Below are 20,344 nucleotides of genomic sequence, written 5' to 3'. Positions count from 1 at the left end.
ATGGCATAGACTCTCTCTCAAAATCAAGTATTGAAGTTAATTTGATGGAGGGTAGGATGAATCTCTTTAACGATACTAAACTTTCTATTTAGCTATTCTGAATAAAATAGGGATCTGTTACGATATCGTGTATTCTAATGTAAAGAAATGGGCTGTATTTGACAGTTATATATCAGCAACATGACGTGTAGTTCAGTAACAGGTACGTAGACTTTGAAAGTCTCCAGTTGACGGTAACCGAATTTGTACTACCTTGCGCTTGAACACTGACTCACTAAACGAGGTTATGTCCCAGAATAAAATAGTGTGACGGGCTTTTCTTTGAAATGTCTCGCTTCTCCGTTTTATTCTGAAGGTCTTAATAGTTGTTAGTTTTTGAAAAATCGTCGGGCAGCAGTTGACGTTCCAAATATAATCGTGGGAATATAGGGTTGCATAGTGAAAGGTAGATAATTCAGTTCACTTTTATAAATCTTGATTTTTTTTTTTTCAAATTGTCTAATAGTTCTTCAAGTCATGCACATGCTGCAAAGTCATCTTGGAGCAACTTTCCAACAGCACCTCTACTCCTTCCTTGTATCCTAATGAACATATTTAATAGCATATGACGGCGCCTACGAGTGAACTGGAGATAGCCGGCTTGTGTACCGTAACCGATTCCGTATCTGTTGTTTTCCTAGCCTTTTCTTAAGTGATTGCTACAAAACAGGAAATTTATTGAACATCCCCATTGGTAAGTTATTCCAATCCCTAACTCCCCTTCCTACAAATGAACATTTGCCCGAATTTGTCCTCTTGAATTCCAACGTTATCTTAATATTGTGACCTTTCCTACTTTTAAAGATATCACTCAAACTTATTCGTCTACTAATGCCATTCCATGCCATTCCATCTCTCCACTTACAGCTCGGAACACTTAGTTAAGCTCGTCTCATTTCTGCCAAATCATCCCAACTTTGCAACATTTTTGTAACGCCACTCTTTTGTCGGGAATCACCCAGAACAAATCGAGCTGCTTTTCTTTGGATTCTTTCCAGGCCTTGAATCAAGTAATCCTGGTGAGGGTCCCATACACTGCAACCATACTCTAGCTGGGGTCTTACCAGACAGTTTACATCCTTACTACAACCCCTAAATATCCTCATAACCATGTGCAGAGATCAAGACCCTTCATTTATAATCCCATTTATGTGATTACCCCAATGAAGGTCTATCCTTATATTAGTACTTAGGTACTTACATTGATCCCCAAAAGGAACTTCACCACATCAATGCAGTAATAAAAACTGAGAGGCTTTTCCTATTTGTGGAACCCACAGCCTGAATTTTAAACCCATTTATCATCATACCATTGCTTACTGTCCATCTCACAACATTATTGAGGTCATTTCGCAGTTTCTCACAATCTTGTAACTTATTTATTACTCTACACAAAATAGCATCATCTGCAAATAGCCTTATCTCTGATTCCACATTTTTACTCATATCCTTTACACTATATATATATAAGAAAACATAAAGGTCCAATAATACTGCCATGAGGAATTCCCCTCTTATTACAGGGTCAGATAAAGCTTCGTCTGCTCTATTTCTCTGAGATCAATTATCTAGAAACATAGCCATCCATTCAATCAATCTTCTTTTCTAGTCCAATTGCACACATTTTCACCAGTAGTCTCCCATGATCTACCCTATCAAATGTGTTAGATAGGTCAATCATGATACAGTCCATTTGCCTCCAGAATCCATGATATCTGCTATATCTTGCTGGAATCCTACAAGTTGAGATTCAGTGGAATAACCTTTCCTAAAACCGAACTGCCTTCTATCGAACCAGTTATTAATTTTTCAGACATGTCTTAATATAATCAGAAAGAATGCCTTCCCAAAGCTAACATGCAATGCATGTCAATCTGACTGGTCTGTAATTTTCAGCTTTATGTCCATCACCCTTTCCTTTATTTACAGGGCCTACTACAGCAACTCTCCGTTCATTTGGTACAGCTTCTTCATGCAAACAATAATCAAATAAGTACTTCAGATATGGTACTATATCCCAATCCATTGTCTTTAGTATATCCCCAAAAATCTTATCAATTGCAACCGCTATTCTAGTTTTCAACTTTTGTATCTTATTGCAATCAATTGCCGTTGTCATCATAGGTAAATTTTCTGCCTTTTGAAGATACATATACACTACCCTTGTTTACAAAGGGCACTAGGAAAGTTTTTCAATACGCAAAAACGGTTGGCTGGACACTCCTGTTATGGTGAGGAGTGAAAACCGGTCTAGAAGACAGCAAGGCGCGACCTTCACACCAATTGTTACCAAGCAGTCGGATTGAAAGCAAGTTAAGATGTCAGTGTGGTCTAAAGGTGAATATCGCGCAATTATCCACTACAATTTTGCTCGTGAATTAACTGTTGACCAGTGCCCGGAGGAAATTATCTCTGTGCTGGGGAAAGACTGTCCACATCGGACAACAATTTTCCGCTGGTACAAAGAGTTCCAGAGGGGAAATTTTGGGGTTGAAGACGATCCTCGTTCTGGGCGACCGTCTGAATCAGTGACTGAGGAAAACATTGAATCTGTGAGGAAAATGTTGCAGCAAGAGAGGCAGTTGACATACCGGCAGGTAGAAGAGACCCTCCACATCCCTGCACCAACTATTCATTCAGTTCTACACGACCATCTCCATGTTAGAAAGATTTGTTCCCTTTGGGTGCCCCATTCACTTTCAGAGGAACAAAGGGCACATCGAGTGAAATAGTGCAGAGAAATGCTAAAACAGTTTGAAAATGGGACTTCACATAATGTCAATAGCATCGTTAACAGGTGATGAAACTTGGCTTTATTATTGCGATGACCCAACAAAATCCCAGAACAAGGTGTGGCTATTTGAAGATGAGGGTACTCCTGTGACTGTGCAAAAGTCAAGGTCAGTGAAGAAAAGGATGATTGCAGTATTCTTCACTAAACGGGGCATCCTGACTCGGGTTGTGCTAGAAACACAAAGGACAGTTACTGCAAAGTGGTACAGTGAGACTTGTCTTCCTCAGGTCATCCGGGCTCTCAAGCAGCTTCATCCAAGGTCACGGCTCAACACTTGGCTCTTGCATCACGACAATGCTCCAGCACATCGTGCTAATGTAACAATGGATTTTCTTGCTAGATCAGGGTTGATTGTGCTTGATCACCCTCCACACAGTCCTGATCTTGCTCCATGTGACTTCGCACTCTTTCTGGAAGTGAAGATGAAGCTGAAAGGGCGGCATTTTGCATCCGACAAGGAGCTTCTGGCAGCATGAGATCAAGAGTGTGAAAATGTAACCGAAGAAAAGTGGCAGAGATGGTTCAGTGACTGGTTTCGACGTATGGAGAAGTGTATTGAGTGTGGTGGAAATTATTTTGAAAAGTCTAAAGCGTTCACTCACATTGCAAAACTTTCCTTGTGCCCTTTGTATTAATTATTCCTGGAATGTCCTTCTTGGAACGTGTTTCTGCTTTATAGTAGCTATACATACTTTTCCATTTTCACTAAAATTTGTATGACTGCCAATTATGCTTGCCATCATGTTATCCTTAGCTGACTTCTTTGCTAGATTCAATTTCCTATCAAGTTCCTTCAATTTCTCCTTACTTCCACAGCCATTTCTAACTCTATTTCTTTCCAACCTGCACCTCCTTCTTAGTCTCATAATACAGTTGGTCTTATCCATACCTTACCACCTTTAAATGTACAAAGCTGTTTCCGCCATCATGGCGAAACGGCTAGATAGATCTCGACCAAACATCATATTTAGAGTGTACTAATCCAGGGGAAGACTTATATATGCATATGATTTAAAAGTCACTGATTTGACTGGGAATTTACAGGGAAATCACAACAGCTTTCTTCTATTTTCTCTTTTACTATTGACGTACTGTAACATCCATGGACTTCATGTGAAACATTCCTTCATTTTAAATTATTTTATAACAATTTTGCTTACTCTTCAAATGAATGAGAACATTTTTACTTTCTGCGGTTTTCAACCTCTGCATAAAGTGACCACCAGATTGACAATGATTCTACTGGCTACCATGGCAACGTCTCTGGCTGCTTGCCAGCAGGGAAATAACATGATACAATTTTCGTCAACATTCTACAAAACTCGTGTTTGTTCCTTGTGTAGAAGGCGAGAGAGACGTCAAGCTGCCATTCTGCGGGATATTTGTGGAATACCATTGGAGGTTACATCATCTTCGAACAGCACTAAGGGGGCTGTTAATATTTGAATAGTACTGTGGAGTGTAACACATTATTTCACACCATGAAGTGTTTTCCGGCATTTGCTATAATTTTTACTGTAGGCCTATTTCTCTTCTACTTCTGTTTTACACTTTAATTTCTTGCGTCTGCTTTGCCTATTTAGGCTTAAGTAATAACACCATAAGTCATCTCCTTAGGCTATCTATTTACCTAAGAAATCCTGCACCTAAATTTCTCCTCTGTTATTGCTTGAGGGACCTAGTGGTTTTTTTTGTAATGTTATTTTTTTTACGTCCCACTAACTACTCTTTTACGGTTTTTGGAGACGCCGAGGTGCCGGAATTTAGTCCCACAGGAGTTCTTTTACGTGCCAATAAATCTACCGACACGAGGCTGATGTATTTGACCACCTTCAAATACCACCAGACTGAGCCAGGATCGAACCTGCCAAGTTGGACCTAGTGTTTACAGTGCACTATGTCTTCTGGTATAGGCTAGAGCAATTTTGTTACTTTTATTGACCTGTCTCAGTTTTATCCTTGCCTTTGACAATATCAAAGTGAGCAATGCTAGTAATGCCATTCCTTATGCAGCCAGTCCCCGCTATGAATGGTTTTAAGTTACCATACTATGTTATAAGAGACTTTGGAGACTGGTCGTATGGCTCCAGCTGAGTCCAATCAAAAATGAAGAAGGGAGAAAATCTGGCACATAATATTAGTCAAACACACTTTCTCTTTCTTTCCTTTTTGAATAACTATTAAACTGAATTCTAACATTAACATACCTACATGTAGCGTACCTTCAAAATATTTCCCAGATGCTTGCCTTGTCATGGCTGTGAGATGTTTGCAGGTACTGGGGAAAATGTTGATAATCTGCATGATAGTAAACTTTTCTTTTTATAAGTCTTCAGCATCAAAACCAGTAAGTGGAAGTCGAACTAATTAGAAAGCATCTAACTCGCTGCTGTTTGACATCCAGTTCCTTGAAAGAAATCACTTTAGTAGGTGGGCTGCGATGGGTGGTTTGGATTTATTATTTTCCCCTAGTGTTTAGAGCAAAGGAAAGGGAGATTTGCCCATTAGAAAGTGTGAAGTGTTCTATTCACTTTGCTTTAAGGAGTCTAATAGTTCTAGGGAAGAGTATATTAGAATAGCTTATTTTGTGTATTTTCAATCAGTCATCTCTTATGGTATAGGTCTCTGGGACTGCTGTAAATCAAATCATGACATTATTTTTTGAATACGGAAAGAAGCTAATGGAATTATGTCAAAATGTAACAGGTTAGACCATTGCAGACCATTATTTAAGAGACTATGGATGCTCACAGTACCAAGCATATACATTCTACTCATGAAACAAAATATTGGTCACTTCAGAAAGAATTGTGGCAACCACGTGCGAACAAGAAATATCTTTATTGAGTGCAAGAATAAAACCATAGCCTTCAGACATGCAGATTTGGGTGGAATCAGATTATATAATAACTTCCAAATAAGATTTAAAATATTTGTTCCATCAGTTCATTCACCACAGCATTAAAAAAATCTGCTTTAGTACTGAGGAATATATGAAGTATTTGTAATGATGCCATTATTTATTAACTTGTAAACATTCTTAATATCTTGTAAATAGCTTTAAAATTTGAACAGAGGACAGGAATCAAGGTAGGTCTCCCTCAGTCAATGTACAGGGTGTGGGAGGGAAGGACGGGGAGACAGGTGGGCTTACGTTTTAAGTGGAACATGAGGGCTAAGGGTTATCGTCGGCGAGTGAGGTCAGAAGAGGTATTGGTGAGGGATCAGTGTGGAACAGCTGAGAGAAGATGGGGAACAGGAAAGTGTTACAAAGGAGGGACAAGGTAAGAGGAAACGGAAATGTACAATAGTGGATAGGTAGAGGGAGGTGGAAGAGAGTCATGATAAGGATAGAATGGAGGAGGAAGTAGGTAAGTTAAGGGAGACCAGGCAGAAGTCGGTGCTCTTTCCCTATCCACTCCTGTATTACATGGCCTGCCTGCTTCCTCCAGCAAGTCAGTGGTTGTTCTACATGACACATTAGAGATTTACTTCTTTGCCTGAGGTCCTAAGTGAACTTTAAAACATCATATCATGATACGAAGATTATAACCATACATTTTGTTATCATATGTAATTTAATGTGGCTTATTATAATTATTCCTGCAACATTGTCTATGTCTGGTATACATATGTTTTAGTTATCACATAATCTGTTTAATTTTTATTTGGCTGAAGATGGCCACTAAGTGGCTGAAACTAGTGCCAAGACTTATGTAATATCATTTACTTGATACATTGTATTGAAAACGTAGACCCTCTTGTCAATTTATTGTTATAATTGCACTTCAGTACAGAAGAAAAATGAAATTTATAGCTTATAATAATTATGATTTATTCGGTGATCGTTCAAGATTCGCACCAATGTAATGTAGCTTTTCCTCTATTAAAACTGTTTGTGTGCATGCATGGTTTTTATTGAGCACTGAGCCAGTATTCTGTGCACTTCACCAGGAAATTGCTGAACAAATGCATCGCGTACCAGTTGAGCAGACTCGTACTTAAAATAACTTTTACATACAAAAATATGGTGTTGCAATGTTATTCAGACTGGCTACTGATGCTAGGTCAAACACGTGAGTAAAAATGCCGCAGGACGGTGTGGGTTTATAAGAGAGGATTTACAGAAGGCAGACGTATTCAGTATTTAAAGATAGTTGGATATAAGGATAATGTCTAGGTTGTGGAGGCAGCTAACTCTGGCAAATTACTAAAATTTAGGTATGGTAGTAAAGGCATTTACAAAAAGATACAAAAGCTGAAGGCTAGAAAATCAGCTGGGATTGATAAGATTTCTGGGGATATACTAAAGGCAGTGAGTGGGTTGTCTGCCTGTGTAGCGTAACAGTTAGTGTTTTTAGCTGCCGTCGTTGCGGGCTCGGGTTCGATTTCCGGTACTGCCGAAAATTGAAAAATGGCAGGAAGGCTGGTTATGTGGTTGGAATGGTACATGCGTCTCACCTCCATTGGGGGTGTGCCTCAAAAGAGCTGCACCACCTCGGGATGAGGACACGAGTTTACATTTTTTCAACAAATATATAAGTAAATGATTCGCCTAGTCAATACTATATATTGATTTTTATTTACTTTTCACCTCAACATTTCCAGTATACATTTCAATTAATTAATTCAACAAGCTGAAGAAGAGAATGTATATATATTCTCAAAACATGTACTAGACATAATGGTGAGGTGAAAGGTAAATAAAAATCAATATATAGTATTGATTAGGTGGATGATTTACTTATATATTTGTTGTGATTAAGTCAATATGGATCCAATACCAGGCACTGTGGTCAAGATTATTTACATTTTTTTACACTAGGTAAGTATTTATTTGATTATTGTTTTCATAAAGGAGCTGTACTAAATGAATTGAAAGTTGTTATAGTAGCCCCAGTGTACAAAATAAAGGGTGATAAACACAAAGCACACAATTATAGGCTAGTCAGCTCGACCTGTGTTGTTTGCAAGCTCTGGCAAAGCATTCTTTTTGATTGTATTAGACTCATTTGCAAAATTACTAACTGGTTTGATAGAAGGCAGATTGGGTTTAGGAAATATTATTCCAGTGAGGCTTCACTTGTAGGATTCCAGCAAGAAATAGCAGGTATTTTAGATTCAGGAGGTCAAATGGACTGTTTCGTACTGGCCTATCCATGAAAATGAGGGTTATTGGACCATGCAGGAGTGGCTGAATGGGTGGCTTTGTTCCTAGAAAATAGAATATAGAGAATTAGAGTAAGCGAAGCTTTATTTGATCCTGTAGTGATTAAGAAGGGAGTCCCATCAGGCAGTATTATTGGAGTTTGTCTTCTTATATATAAATGATATGAGCAAAACACTAGAACCACAGATAAGGCTTTTGCAGATGATATACTGAATAGAGTTGTAAATAAGTTACAGGATAATAATAATAATAATCGTATGGCCTCAGCTACCGTGTGCAGACATTTCAATTTGACGCCATCTGGCTGTCTGCTCGTCAATTTCGACGTTCCGTTTTACTCTAGGCCCCCACTAGATGGCAGACCGAGTAAACCGAAACTCTCTTGGGCGTCTATGGCTGAGATTTAATGAATTTTGTCGGGTAAACACCAAATGTGTCACCAGAGATCTTTTACATGCCGACATCGTACGACATGGAGTGTCGAATGGACTTTTTTCCGCCCTTCAAAAATCCGACGACCTCTGCCGGGTTTGAACCCGCTATCTTGGGATCCGGAGGCCGACACTCTACCGCTGATCCACAGAGGCAGCTAGTTACAGGATTATGAGCGACTACAAAAAATCCACGGGAATGTGAGATGGACTGCAGACGGTGGTTTGATGGTAAACAGGTTGAAAAGTCAGATTGTAAGTTTCACCAAGAGGGAGAGTCCTTTCAGTTTTAATTACTGTATTAATGGGGTAAAATTACCTCATGAAGATCACTGTAATTACATAGATGTTAATATAAGGAAAATCTCCATTGGAATAATCCTATTAACTCTTTTGCTGTGCTGTTTTTAAACAGAACACTTACAGTAAAATGGAACTTTTTTTTCATATTTTCCAAATGAACTGAATTTTTTTTTTTTTTTAAAGGTTTGTGACATTTAACACCATTGCACATATTTTAAACTCACCTTTGGTGATCTAGCAGTGACATTTGACCTTTAAACACACATTACTGTGATACAGCAGGAGACTTGGAATGGGCATATTGCAGGCTGTCCTGGGCAATTTAAAAAAAAAAAAACCACACACACTGGCTGTTTTTTCTTGCACATTCCCTTCTCTTTCTTGAAAATTTTGCTGGTAAAATGGAACAAACAACACAATTAGATTTCCTGCTGCTCCCCATAAAGAACATCTCCGTCAGGCACGATTTAGGTATGTAATCAAGTCTTCGCCGGCGGACTGTGCTGACACTCTATTAGAAGTTCCACTTTTCAATGTTATATCAAAAATTAGCTCTGTCACATAATTTAAGTCGGCACTAATATCCCTGCCAGTCCGATACAAAATGACTATCTTCCTCGTCGCCCCTTCCTTCCGAACAATCACTATGCACATCATCACTTTGTAAACTTGTTTCATGGTCCAAATTTATTGAACAGTCTGAATCAGAATTGGCCATTAATAGATTGAATATTTCTTCACTATCGTTACTTATGTTGTTGCGCACACTCATAGCCTGTTACCAGACGACAGCTGACAGGAACGTTGGCGAGCAGGCAGGTGAAAAGTAACTAGGCCCAGTACTGGCAGCAATGTTTTCAAACAATGCTTAGAACACAGCCAATACCATACATGGCTAAAGACGTTTGTATTATTAAATACTCCTTTATTAAATAAGCACACAGGAACTGTAGCGAGAAAGTATCAAGTTGACAAAAGTAGATTACTGCAGCGAGCGCCATAGGGAAGTAAGTTGACAGAAGTCGACTTCTGCAGTGAAGGAGTTGAGAATATAAATAAAGGGTACAGGTCTCTCAAATAGGTTATGATGGTATTTAGGGATTGTGTTAAGGATGTAAAGGAGAGGGCATATAAGTTTCTGGTAAGACCCCCAATTACAGTGTGGTTTCAGTGCATGGAGGCTACATCAGGACTGTTTGATTCAAGAACTGGGAAAGATCCAAAGGAAAGCAGCACGATTTGTTCAGGGTGATTTCCAACAAAAGAATAGCATCAATTCAAAATTTAAAAAATGATCCACCTATTCAACACACTTTTATTATTGATGTAATTATGCGAAGGCTGATCAAATATAAACAGGAATATGAATGTACCACGTCTGTTAGTAATAATTCTGAGGCAGGGCTTTGCCAGGATGTAGGTGGGAGTGTCAGGAGAAGGGGTTTGCGCGCGTGAACGACTGTGGAGAGCTGGACTGCTTTAGTATGCCATGGGTGAGCAAGAGGTGCACACATCTGTTGCACAACGCATCGTTATCAATTTTCTCTCAAAAGAGGGCACCAAACCTTCTGAAAATTTGAGAGGGCTCCGTGCACAGTTTGGGGAAGAAACTCTTTCGCAGACTTGGGTGTATGAGTGGGCGAAAAATTTGTGGCAGGAAGAGAAGCTGTGGAAAATGAACCTCATGAAAGGATACCACAGACATTAATCACTGCAGGTAATGTTGTTGCCATTCATAACATTATTGGTGAAGATCGGCGAATAAAAATTTTGTGAATTGTTTTAGCCGTAAGAAAAAGTTACGGAATTGTTAAAGCCATCATCCGAGATGAACTGTCATCATCATCATCCTAAACCATCTCCAGTTTCCCGGGTGTGGTATATGAGCCTCCTCCATCTCATCCTGTCCTTGTACCATTCTTCCTCCACCAACTTGTCCCAATCATGACCTCTCAGCATTACTTCGCTCTTAACTAAATCTATCCATTTCCTTCGTGGCCTTCCCACGGGTCGTCTTCCTTCTACCTTTCTGTCAAATTCCTTCCTTGCAGTTCTGTTTACTGGCATCCTCTTCATGTGACCAAACCACTTCAGTCTTGATATCTGAATCTTATTTAGGGGAGAATTGTCTATTCCTACTTCTTCTCTAATTTTCTCATTCCTAATCTTGTCTTTCCTGGTTTTCTGGATCATAGTGCGTAGGAATTTCATTTCAGCTGCCTGAAGTTTGGAATTATCTCTATTGGTCAGTGTTGTGGTTTCGAGACTGTATGTAAGAATTGGTGTATAATAGGACTTGTACAATGTCATTTTTGTTTTCATGGGTATTTGCTCATCCCACAGCAGGTGTCTTACCTGGTGGTAGAATTGTGTTGCCTTATTGATTCGATTGTTCACCTCATGTTTTGCTAGGTTGTCATTTGATATAACGCTACCCAAGTATTTGAAAACTGGCACGCTGTCCAGTTGAGCTTCATTTAACATGACTATTGGTTCTGCTCCTTCCCCATACACTTTCATCACCACCGTCTTGGTCTTGCTGATGTTTAAACCATATTTCTTAAACTCCTCATTCCAGCTTTGTATTCTCTCTCCCAATTCCTCTTCTGAGTCACTCCAGATCGCAACATCATCTGCAAATGTGAAGGCTTTGATATCTCCATGTTCTTTCCTTTTAATAGATTTCATTACTACATCCATTACAATAATAAATAGAAGTGGTGACAATGAGCTGCCCTGTATTTCAGAAAATTGTCTGTCAGGTGGGTTACTCATCTCCTCAACCAGGAACAAAAAAACTTTACGCCAGGATGTTTGTCAGATACTTGCATCGGTACGAGGAGGAATGAGAGGATTTCTTGCTTTGTATTGTGACTTAAAATTTGGGTACATTATTACACCCCAGAGTTCAAGCAAGCAAGCATGGAGTGGCGGCGAAGAGACGAAGCAGGCCCGCTCAAGGCCCAAACACACCCATCTGCTGGAAAGGTGCTTGCAACCGTTTTCTGGGACTCCACAAGCATTTTGCGGGTGGATTTTCTTCACGAACAAAGGACAATTAATACAGCCTATTACTGTCGCCTTTTGGATGAAGCAAAAGCTACGTATCGCAAGAAGTGACGCCGGCAACCGATCCGAAACATCATTCTTCTCCATGACATTGCAAGGCCGCATACTGCCCCTTTAACATGGGAAAAACTGGAGGAAATTCACTGGACACCTCTGGAACACTCTCCATACAGTCAGATTTATCACCCCACAACTACCATTAGTTTGTTTGAACCACTCAAACAAGACCTAAGAGGACAGCGGTTCGATGATGATGATGCAAGTGTGTGCAACTGGTTTCGCACACGTTCCTCTTCTTTCTATCAATATGGCATCAAGAACTTACCAATGCGATGGAGGAAATGTGTATCGAAGGCAGGACACTATGTATAGTGACCTCTGTATGTGTATTTTTTGTTTCATTGATGCAATTAATTTTAAAAAAATCCTGTTTATATTTTATCTGGCCTCGTATGAACACCAAGACCTTGTGGTACTAGTTTCAACCTAACAATAAGATTATCTATATCCACTTAACTGTAAAATTGACAAATACATGACAAATTATATGCAATAAAACTAGTATTGCAACCTAGTCTTAAAAATTATTAAACATGCAGCATTAAAACAGATTTCTTGTCGTGAAGGACAATAGTTAATTGCAGTTCATCTGGTTAAGATTACATCCAGGTGACGTATCTTGAGGTGCTTAATTGTAGTAGTTAAAGATGTAAACAATGTGCTTTATCTTCAGCTAGGGGACATCTTAATGTTTGGACACACCGGGCGAGTTGGCTGTGCGGTTGGGGGTGCACATCTGGGAGATAGTGGGTTCGAAGCCCTCATCATGGTTTTCCTGGTTTCCCATTTTCACACCAGGAAAATTTAGGGCTGTACCTTAATTAAGACCACGGCCGCTTCCTTCCCACTCCCAGGCCTTTCCTATCCCATTGTCACCATAAGACCTATCTGCGTCGGTGCAACGTAAAGCAAACTGTAAAAAAAATTTTAAAAAAATAAAAAAAGTTTGGACAATAAGTAATATGGTCCAAAAAAGTTGGTTTCGTTTTCAACATGCGTTGGTTGACAAATAAAGATACAGATAAAGACACTGACATAGATAATATTAAGTTTGTTTTGAAACATTGTGTATGGATAACACTTTGGTCTTCTTTCTTGATTGAACAGTTCTTTGTATGTATAGCGAGAGTGTTGGCTCTGTGGTTAGGGGGGCACGGCTTTGAGCTTGTATTTGGGAGATAGTGGGTTCGAACCCAAATGCTGGGGCTGTACCTTAATTTAGGCCATGACTACTTCCTTCCAATTCCTAGTGCTTTCTTCTCGCATTATCGCCATAAGCCTTATCTGTGTTGGTGCGACGTAAAACCAGTTTACATATTACAAATCTCACATTATGGTCCGTACTGAAATGTACTTAAAGTCAAATAATAATTATACTAGATTATAAATTCCACCTGTTCAATACATGGGAGTATGTATACATAAGAGTATGTATTGGACAGGTGGAATGTATAATCTAGCGTTATTATTTGACTTTTTGTAAAGCCAATTGTAAAAAAGGGTCTTTCTACACAGTAGCCTTGCAATGGTAATATTCCAGTCCTGTAGAATGATGTTATGTTTACATTAATAATTGGGTAATTAAAACTGAGTTAGTCAACTTGAGGTTGAGGTGACGTTAAAAGGTTTCACCTAGCAGGGGGGAAACTCCTCTCAGTATTAACTGTGCTGTAATACGGATGTTCGATATTCGCCGGTGTAACTTGAAGGTTCAAAGATATTGGGCATTTTCCCTGCTGGTCCCTTTAGAATGCTTTTTTTGTTCTTACCATTAAAATATAAAACTAGTGGTATCCAGAATATCAGTAAATTGCATAATATCCTAATAATGATGATATATAGAAACTCAGTTATTTTGCCTGTAAGAATTGCATTTTAAAAAATGACATATATTACTCTGAGGTGTTTATGTGACAGTGTTATGCCCATCTGTGGAGCATAATAGAACTTATTTAGCTGATTTTGATTTTTTTCTTCTCCCAGAATCTCTTCATCTGGACTCTGAACATTTTCCTCCGTTCTTCAGTCCATGATGTATTGGTACTGGTATTCATTTTCTCAGCATAATTATGGTTGTTGACTGCTCTTTTGAACTGGAGTTGCCACGAACCTACTATGCTGGCGTAGCAGGGGGAGAGGTGATGCTCCCACATGGCGTGTCCCAGGTGGCGGATAGGAGGATCCTAACCGCCTTGCTGGCGGACTTGAGGGAAATAAAATACCTCTCACGGACCAAACACACTACTACGATATGTGAGGAACGTCATTAGGTTTGTGTTGCCTTTATAGGTTTGGGTTGCCTGTAAATAGCGTCACAATGTGCGAAACAACATAGGTCTGTGTTACATGTGCACATTACGCTACCTGTGGATAGAAACATAATGTGTGGTCAGTAATACTATTGTTTAACACTAGTTTCTGGGAATGTGGGGCATTGTGGGTCGGATCCACTGGTTGTTTTAACTTCATATCCATCCATTCATTCTTCGTCCTCACGTTTTCGAATTCTGGTCAGTGGAGGATTATGAATTTTAAAATTGTCATAACATTTCATCTCATTTCGTACCATTAGGGGCTGATGACCTAGATGTTAGGCCCCTCTAAACAACAATCATCATCATCATCATCATCATCATCATCATGAACTGGAGTTGATCTTGAACAATTTCCTGTGGGATGTCAATTTCATGAAGGTCTTTATCTATTTCACTAGGGCAGTTGTTCTTGACTTTCATTGAGAGAGCGAGGTTGAGAATCTTTTTGGTGAGCCTGTCATTGTTCATTCTGAGAATGTGGCCATAGAACATAGAATTGCCTTTTCCTGATGGTGTCCGTGATCTTTTCATAATGCCGATAAAGCTCCTGAGACTACAGTTCCATCCAGATTTCTTCTGAGCAGACTGGACCAAAGATTTTCCTCTCCTGTTTCTCTATATCTTTAATAAGTGATCTGCCTCCGATGATCAAGTTTCTGGGGCGTATAGTGCTCCGGGTTTGATAACTGAATTGTAATGTCTTAATTTTGCATTCCTGGATATTGATTTTTTGTTATCTGTTTCAGGTGAGTCTATAGGCCTTCCATAATTTTGAGATCCTCTCCTTATTTGCTTCATGATTCAAGCCTGATGACTGAATCACTTCTCCTAGGTACTTATTCACTTGATAAATTTTGCTGAATTTAGCTTTTAGAGGTTTCCCATCTAGATAACGAGCAGATCCTTCCATGTATTGTGATTTTTCATACAATATTTGGGGCCCAGTCTGGGCTGCAATTTCATGAAGTTTTTCAAAGGCCTGAACTGCTTCTTGTCTGTTGTTAGAAAGAATAACTAGATCATCTGCCAAGGACAAACACTGCAAATTAATTTTATTTTTGAGTAGTCGACTAATAGGTCTTCCATTTGTGTTATTTTTCTTTAATTATTATTATTTGATGATGCCTATTAATTTTATTCAAACCATTAAGAGTTAAAGGTAATGTGCACAATTCATTTATTTATTATTTTGGGTAAATATACATTTTCCTTCGTATTTTTGCATAATTTTCTTGCTCAATTTAAATAAATTTTTGAGGATATTTAGGACCTTTTATAGCTCATTTTTCTGCATTTATTAAGTTCTCAAAATCCAGGTCCTACTTATAAGTTTACTAATGCATGTTTGTTTATCAGGTTATGGAAATGACGCAGCCTGTGAACCTGGAGTCGATGGTGATCCTTGTGCAACAGGGAGACCAGGCGGCTCTGACAATGCCCGCGCTGAGTTCCTCCCAGAACCCCCAGGTGTTCACGTTGGTGTCGCAGGTAAAACTTGCCTTTTTTCCTCGTAACGGAGATATGAACGGGAAATGAAATATATAATAGAATTGTAGTGGGTAGATTGATTATTATTATTATTATTATTATTATTATTATTATTATTATTATTATTATTATTATTATTATTATTATTATTATTATTATTATTATGCGTGAATGGTCCCTTTCGGAACACACGAAGCTTATTTATGATTTTGTTTGCGGAGGATCCAGGATGCTTTCATCTGTTGACTAAAGATCCTTTTCCTTTCTTCCGTCCACTTGGTACCTGCTCTTTTTGGTACTTCATTCTCTGGAGTAACTTCCCAATTGTCAATTTTCTTTCTATATATATTTCGATTCAAAATGTCTTCACAGAGAATTTGTGCGTTCTTCATGTCCGCTTTTGTTTGTTGTATCCAAGGAAAATTCTTCAGTTTGTCAACTCTTTCAAGAACTTGGTGGGTTAGTCTAGTTTCTGGAAGCCTCTTAACATGTCCATAAAATTTTAGCCTTTTTTTTCCTGAGGTCTGCCACAATATTAGATAATTTTTCTGTGGATTTCCGGGTTTGGAGGCGGTACACTTCTCTCGTGTGTCTTGGTCCTAAAATTTTCCTCATGATTTTGCGATCTTCTTTTAGGATATTTTCCAGTTCGCCCTTTCTATGAAGCGTTAGTTTCCCCTGCATATAAAGCCTCCGGTTTGATTACAGTATTGTAATGTTTAATCTTAACGTGGAGAGACATACATTTTTTGTTGTAGATTTCTCTTGTTCTCCCATAAGCTCTTCTGAGTTTTTGGACACGTTTGTTTTGGGCTATTTTCTCTTGTCCGGTTGGTTCGAGGATTTCGCCCAGGTATTTGAAGTGAGGGACTCTGTTGATTTGTCCGTATTTTGTATTGAGACTATGGATGTCTAGTTTTGCACAGAAAAATTCAGTTTTCTGGAAGGAGATATGAAGTCCAACTTTTCTGGCACATTCTTGGAGAATTTCAACTTGCTTTATTGCTGCGACTTCATCGCTGGACAAAAGGGCCAGGTCATCCGCGAAGGCTAAGCATGGAATTTCAAGCTTGTTTTTTCGTGTCCCGATGTTTACTGGGTTCCAGCTATTTTGTGCTTTCAGTTCGTTTTCCCATTCCCTCATCACCTTATCTAGTACGAGGTTGAAGAGGAGGGGTGATAGTCCATCTCCTTGCCGGACACCAGTTTTTATCAGGAATTTGTCTGAGATTTCTCCCATGAATTTCACTCTTGACTTCGTGTCAGCGAGGGTCTGTTTGGTCAAGTGTAGCGTTTTGGAGTCTAGTCCCTGTTCTTTCAGGATGCTGAACAGAGATTGACGATCAACTGAATCATAAGCCTTCTTGAAATCTACGAAGGTACAGATGATTGGAAGGTTTCTGAGGGCCCTGAATTTTAGAGCAGTTTTGAGGTTGAAGATCTGTTCAGTGCATGATCTGTGAGGGCAGAACCCAGCTTGATATTCACCAATTTTATGCTCTAGTTGTTCTTGTATTCTTTTCAACAGGCATGCAGAGAAAATTTTGTAGCCGACTTCAAGGAGGGAGATTCCCCTATAGTTGTTCACATCAGTTTTGTCTCCTTTTTTGTGAAGTGGGTGAATCAAGGCACATTTCCAGTCTTCTGGGAGTTTTTCATTTTCCTAGATTTTCTGTATGATTTCTGTAAGTTCCTTGAGTGAATTTGGACCAAGAATCTTAAGGAATTCTGCAACAATCCCGTCTCTTCCTGAGGTTCTGTTGTTCTTTAGTCGTTTAATGTGGCTCTGAATTTCTTCCTGGTTTGGTGGAGGTGATTCTGGGTGAGTGAAACTGGATGCTTCTTCAAGAAATCTTTCAGTGGGTTCGGGGCAGTTAAGAAGTTCTGAGAAGTACCGTGCAAGTTCTTGGCAGTTTTCTTTATTAGTAAGCACCAATTTTCCATCTTGTTTCCTAAAACATAAGTTCTGTGGAATGTATCCTTGGATTTTTTCTGTGAATGTTCTGTAGAAATCCCTTGTGTTGTGGTTTCTAAAGTTTTCTTCAGTTGACTCCAGTTGTTCTTTCAGGTGCTTTCTTTTCTCTTGCCTGATGGTTTTGGATACTTGTTTTCTGGTCTCATAAAATTCTCGTTGAGTTTTCTGGGTTTTCTACTGTTGTATTTCTGAAATGCAGATTTTCTTATCTCTAGGGCTTGGTTGCATGTTGAGTTCCACCAGGGGTGTTTAGCATTCCTTTTTAAGGGTACCATTTCTCGTGCCTTCTGTATGATTTTGGTGTGGAATTCTTACCATGTTTTTGCTGGTTGATATTCCCATGCTTCTTTTAGATCCCTAACAGGAATCTGTTTTATGTCAAATTTCTGTTGTTGGATTTTACTTTAACTCTTGTGTGATAGTGATCAGAGTCGATGTTTGCTCCTCTTCTCACTTGTACATCATGTACCTCTTTCTGTAGCTGATACGAGATAGCTACATGATCAGTCTGAAATTCTCCAATGGATTCAATGTGGGACCTCCAGGTTTTTTGTTTCTTGGGATGCTTCCTGAGGGATATGGACATGATTTTAAGGTTGCACTGTTGACATAGTTCAATGAGCCTTGAGGCGTTTTTGTTCGTAAATTTGTGCGCCAGGTAGAGTCTGATAGTTTTCCTGTGTTCCTTTTCTCGGCCGATTTGTGCACTAAAATCGCCTAAGAGGATTTTGACGTCATCCTTTGGAATTTTTGACATCACTTTTTCAAGTCTGTTCCAAAATTTGTCCACGTTTTGGGGATTCTTCTTGTTGTCTATATTTGTAGGGGCGTGTGCATTTATTAATGTATATTTTTTATTGGCACACTGAATCCTCATGGTCATTAGGCGATTGCTGATGGAATTAACTTCTTGGATCGAGTTCAGTATACTTTTATGTACTACGAAGCTCATGCCAAATAAAGGGGTACTATTTAGAATCTTTTAGTCTGTTTTGCTTTTGAATATACGGTAATTTCCATAATCCAAGGTATCATCAGTAAATCGAGTTTCCTGCAGGGCAAGGATAAGAATTTTTTGCCGATCAAGTTCTGTGACTAAATTTAGTAATTTTCCTGGTTGTATCAAAGTGTTGATATTGAATGTACCAATGTACGTGGGGGTTTTGTGGGATAGTTTACCAGAGAGCTCCGACTCTCTCCCATGTTTTCGTGGTTGTCCAGGCTCCCCAGAATCCGAAAGCCTGGTTGCCGTCTCAATGCGACGGGTGGATTGGATACCACCTGGGGTAATGTTGTTAGTACGCTCACGAATCATGTTTGGCTTGTAATAGGAAATCCAGCAGTGCTGGGTGCTTAGAACCAGGGATTGTTAGTTCCTGCAGCTTGGTATTGCCGCCGCACCTACAAGGTGACAGACGCGGACCAGGAAGCCGGTGGATACCACTCAGACGCACCTGGATTTTAAACAGGCTTTTTATTACTATCCCAAAAAGCAAGGGTGCCTCATCCGCCAGTTCCGCCGTACCAATGATCTTCATCTCCGCCTTCACTGCCGTTGAGGTCTTCACTCGTAACCCTCAGCTGGGACCCTTGCCAAATGATACACACTGGGTCAGTGTGCTCTGGGACTCAAATAGGCAGGGGTGCCACTCCCTGGGCAGGGCTGGCTCCGAAGAAGGTCCCTATCTGCTACCTTAGATTATTTATTTATTTATTTATTTATTTATTTATTTATTTATTTATTTATTTATTTATTTATTTATTTATTTATTTATTTATTTATTTATTTATTTATTTATTTATTTATTTATTTTTTAAATTCGTTAGGGCCATCTATGGACCACGGTGCTTGTGTTTTAGCTGTTTCTTGAAGTCATCGTCGTTGTTTGCCACAATTGGTGTTCTTAGCGGCTGGTTTGGCAGCTGTTTTCTTGTTGGTACCTCGAGCTTTCCTGATGGCCCAGTAGTCCTTCATTTTCCGGCTAAATTCAATCTTACGTTCCTCAGACCATTTCCTGGTCTCGTCTTTTGGTCTGTGAGTAACTTCTGTGAGGGATGTTACAAAGGATTTAGTTTTAAGAGTTGAATGATAGTTACTCCGATCAGCTATGTCGTTTTGATTTATGTGGAGTTCCGAAAGGTCCTTCTCCACTTGCTTCATCCACACGAACCCAGTAGCTTTGCCCTTGTTAGCAGCCTTGAAGATCCTATGAGATAATCTATTTGAGTCCATTCTGGATAGGTGTCCGTAAAAAGCCAGTCGCCTTCTTCTGATGGCATCTATGAGATTTTCTTGGTGTTTATATAGCTCACGATTTGGTTGATACCATCGGCTTCCATCTGGTAAAATTCTTGGTCCCACTATCCGTCTCAGGAACTTTCTTTCTTGTACCTCGAGGGCTCTTAGTGGGGTCTTCTTAGTTAAATATAGACACTCTGCTGCATAGAGGACTGACGGTCTGATTACTGCATTGTAGTGTCTTAGTTTGACATTCATCGACAGATTTTTTGAAGCATACAGCTTTCTACAGGCATGGTAAGCCTTATCTAGTTTGAGTCTCCTGTGTTCAAGAGCCATTGTTTCGCTGAGGTCCTCTGAGAACCATTCCCCAAGGTACTTTACACTTTTGACTCTCTTGATGTAGATATTATCACTGACTCATCTTTCCAGGGGCATCTTTGATGTTAGTAACAAACTCG

General features: G+C 39.3%; 1 protein-coding gene across 1 annotated transcript in view; it reads left to right on the top strand.

The window, feature by feature from the left end:
• Positions 1-111: 111 nt before the first annotated feature.
• The window catches only part of LOC136886795 (zinc finger protein 271), a 94,260-nt gene continuing 74,027 nt past the window's right edge, over positions 112-20,344 (top strand). The window contains exons 1-2 of the mRNA XM_068230967.1: positions 112-202; positions 15,538-15,669. Of these exons, the coding sequence (XP_068087068.1) occupies positions 15,541-15,669 (129 nt within the window). The 5' untranslated portion in view covers positions 112-202; positions 15,538-15,540. The remainder of the gene's footprint in view (positions 203-15,537; positions 15,670-20,344) is intronic.

This window comes from Anabrus simplex, chromosome X (genome assembly GCF_040414725.1).
Source record: "Anabrus simplex isolate iqAnaSimp1 chromosome X, ASM4041472v1, whole genome shotgun sequence".
NCBI classification, from domain to species: Eukaryota; Metazoa; Arthropoda; class Insecta; order Orthoptera; family Tettigoniidae; genus Anabrus; species Anabrus simplex.
This window is presented reverse-complemented; position numbering and strand designations above follow the sequence as displayed.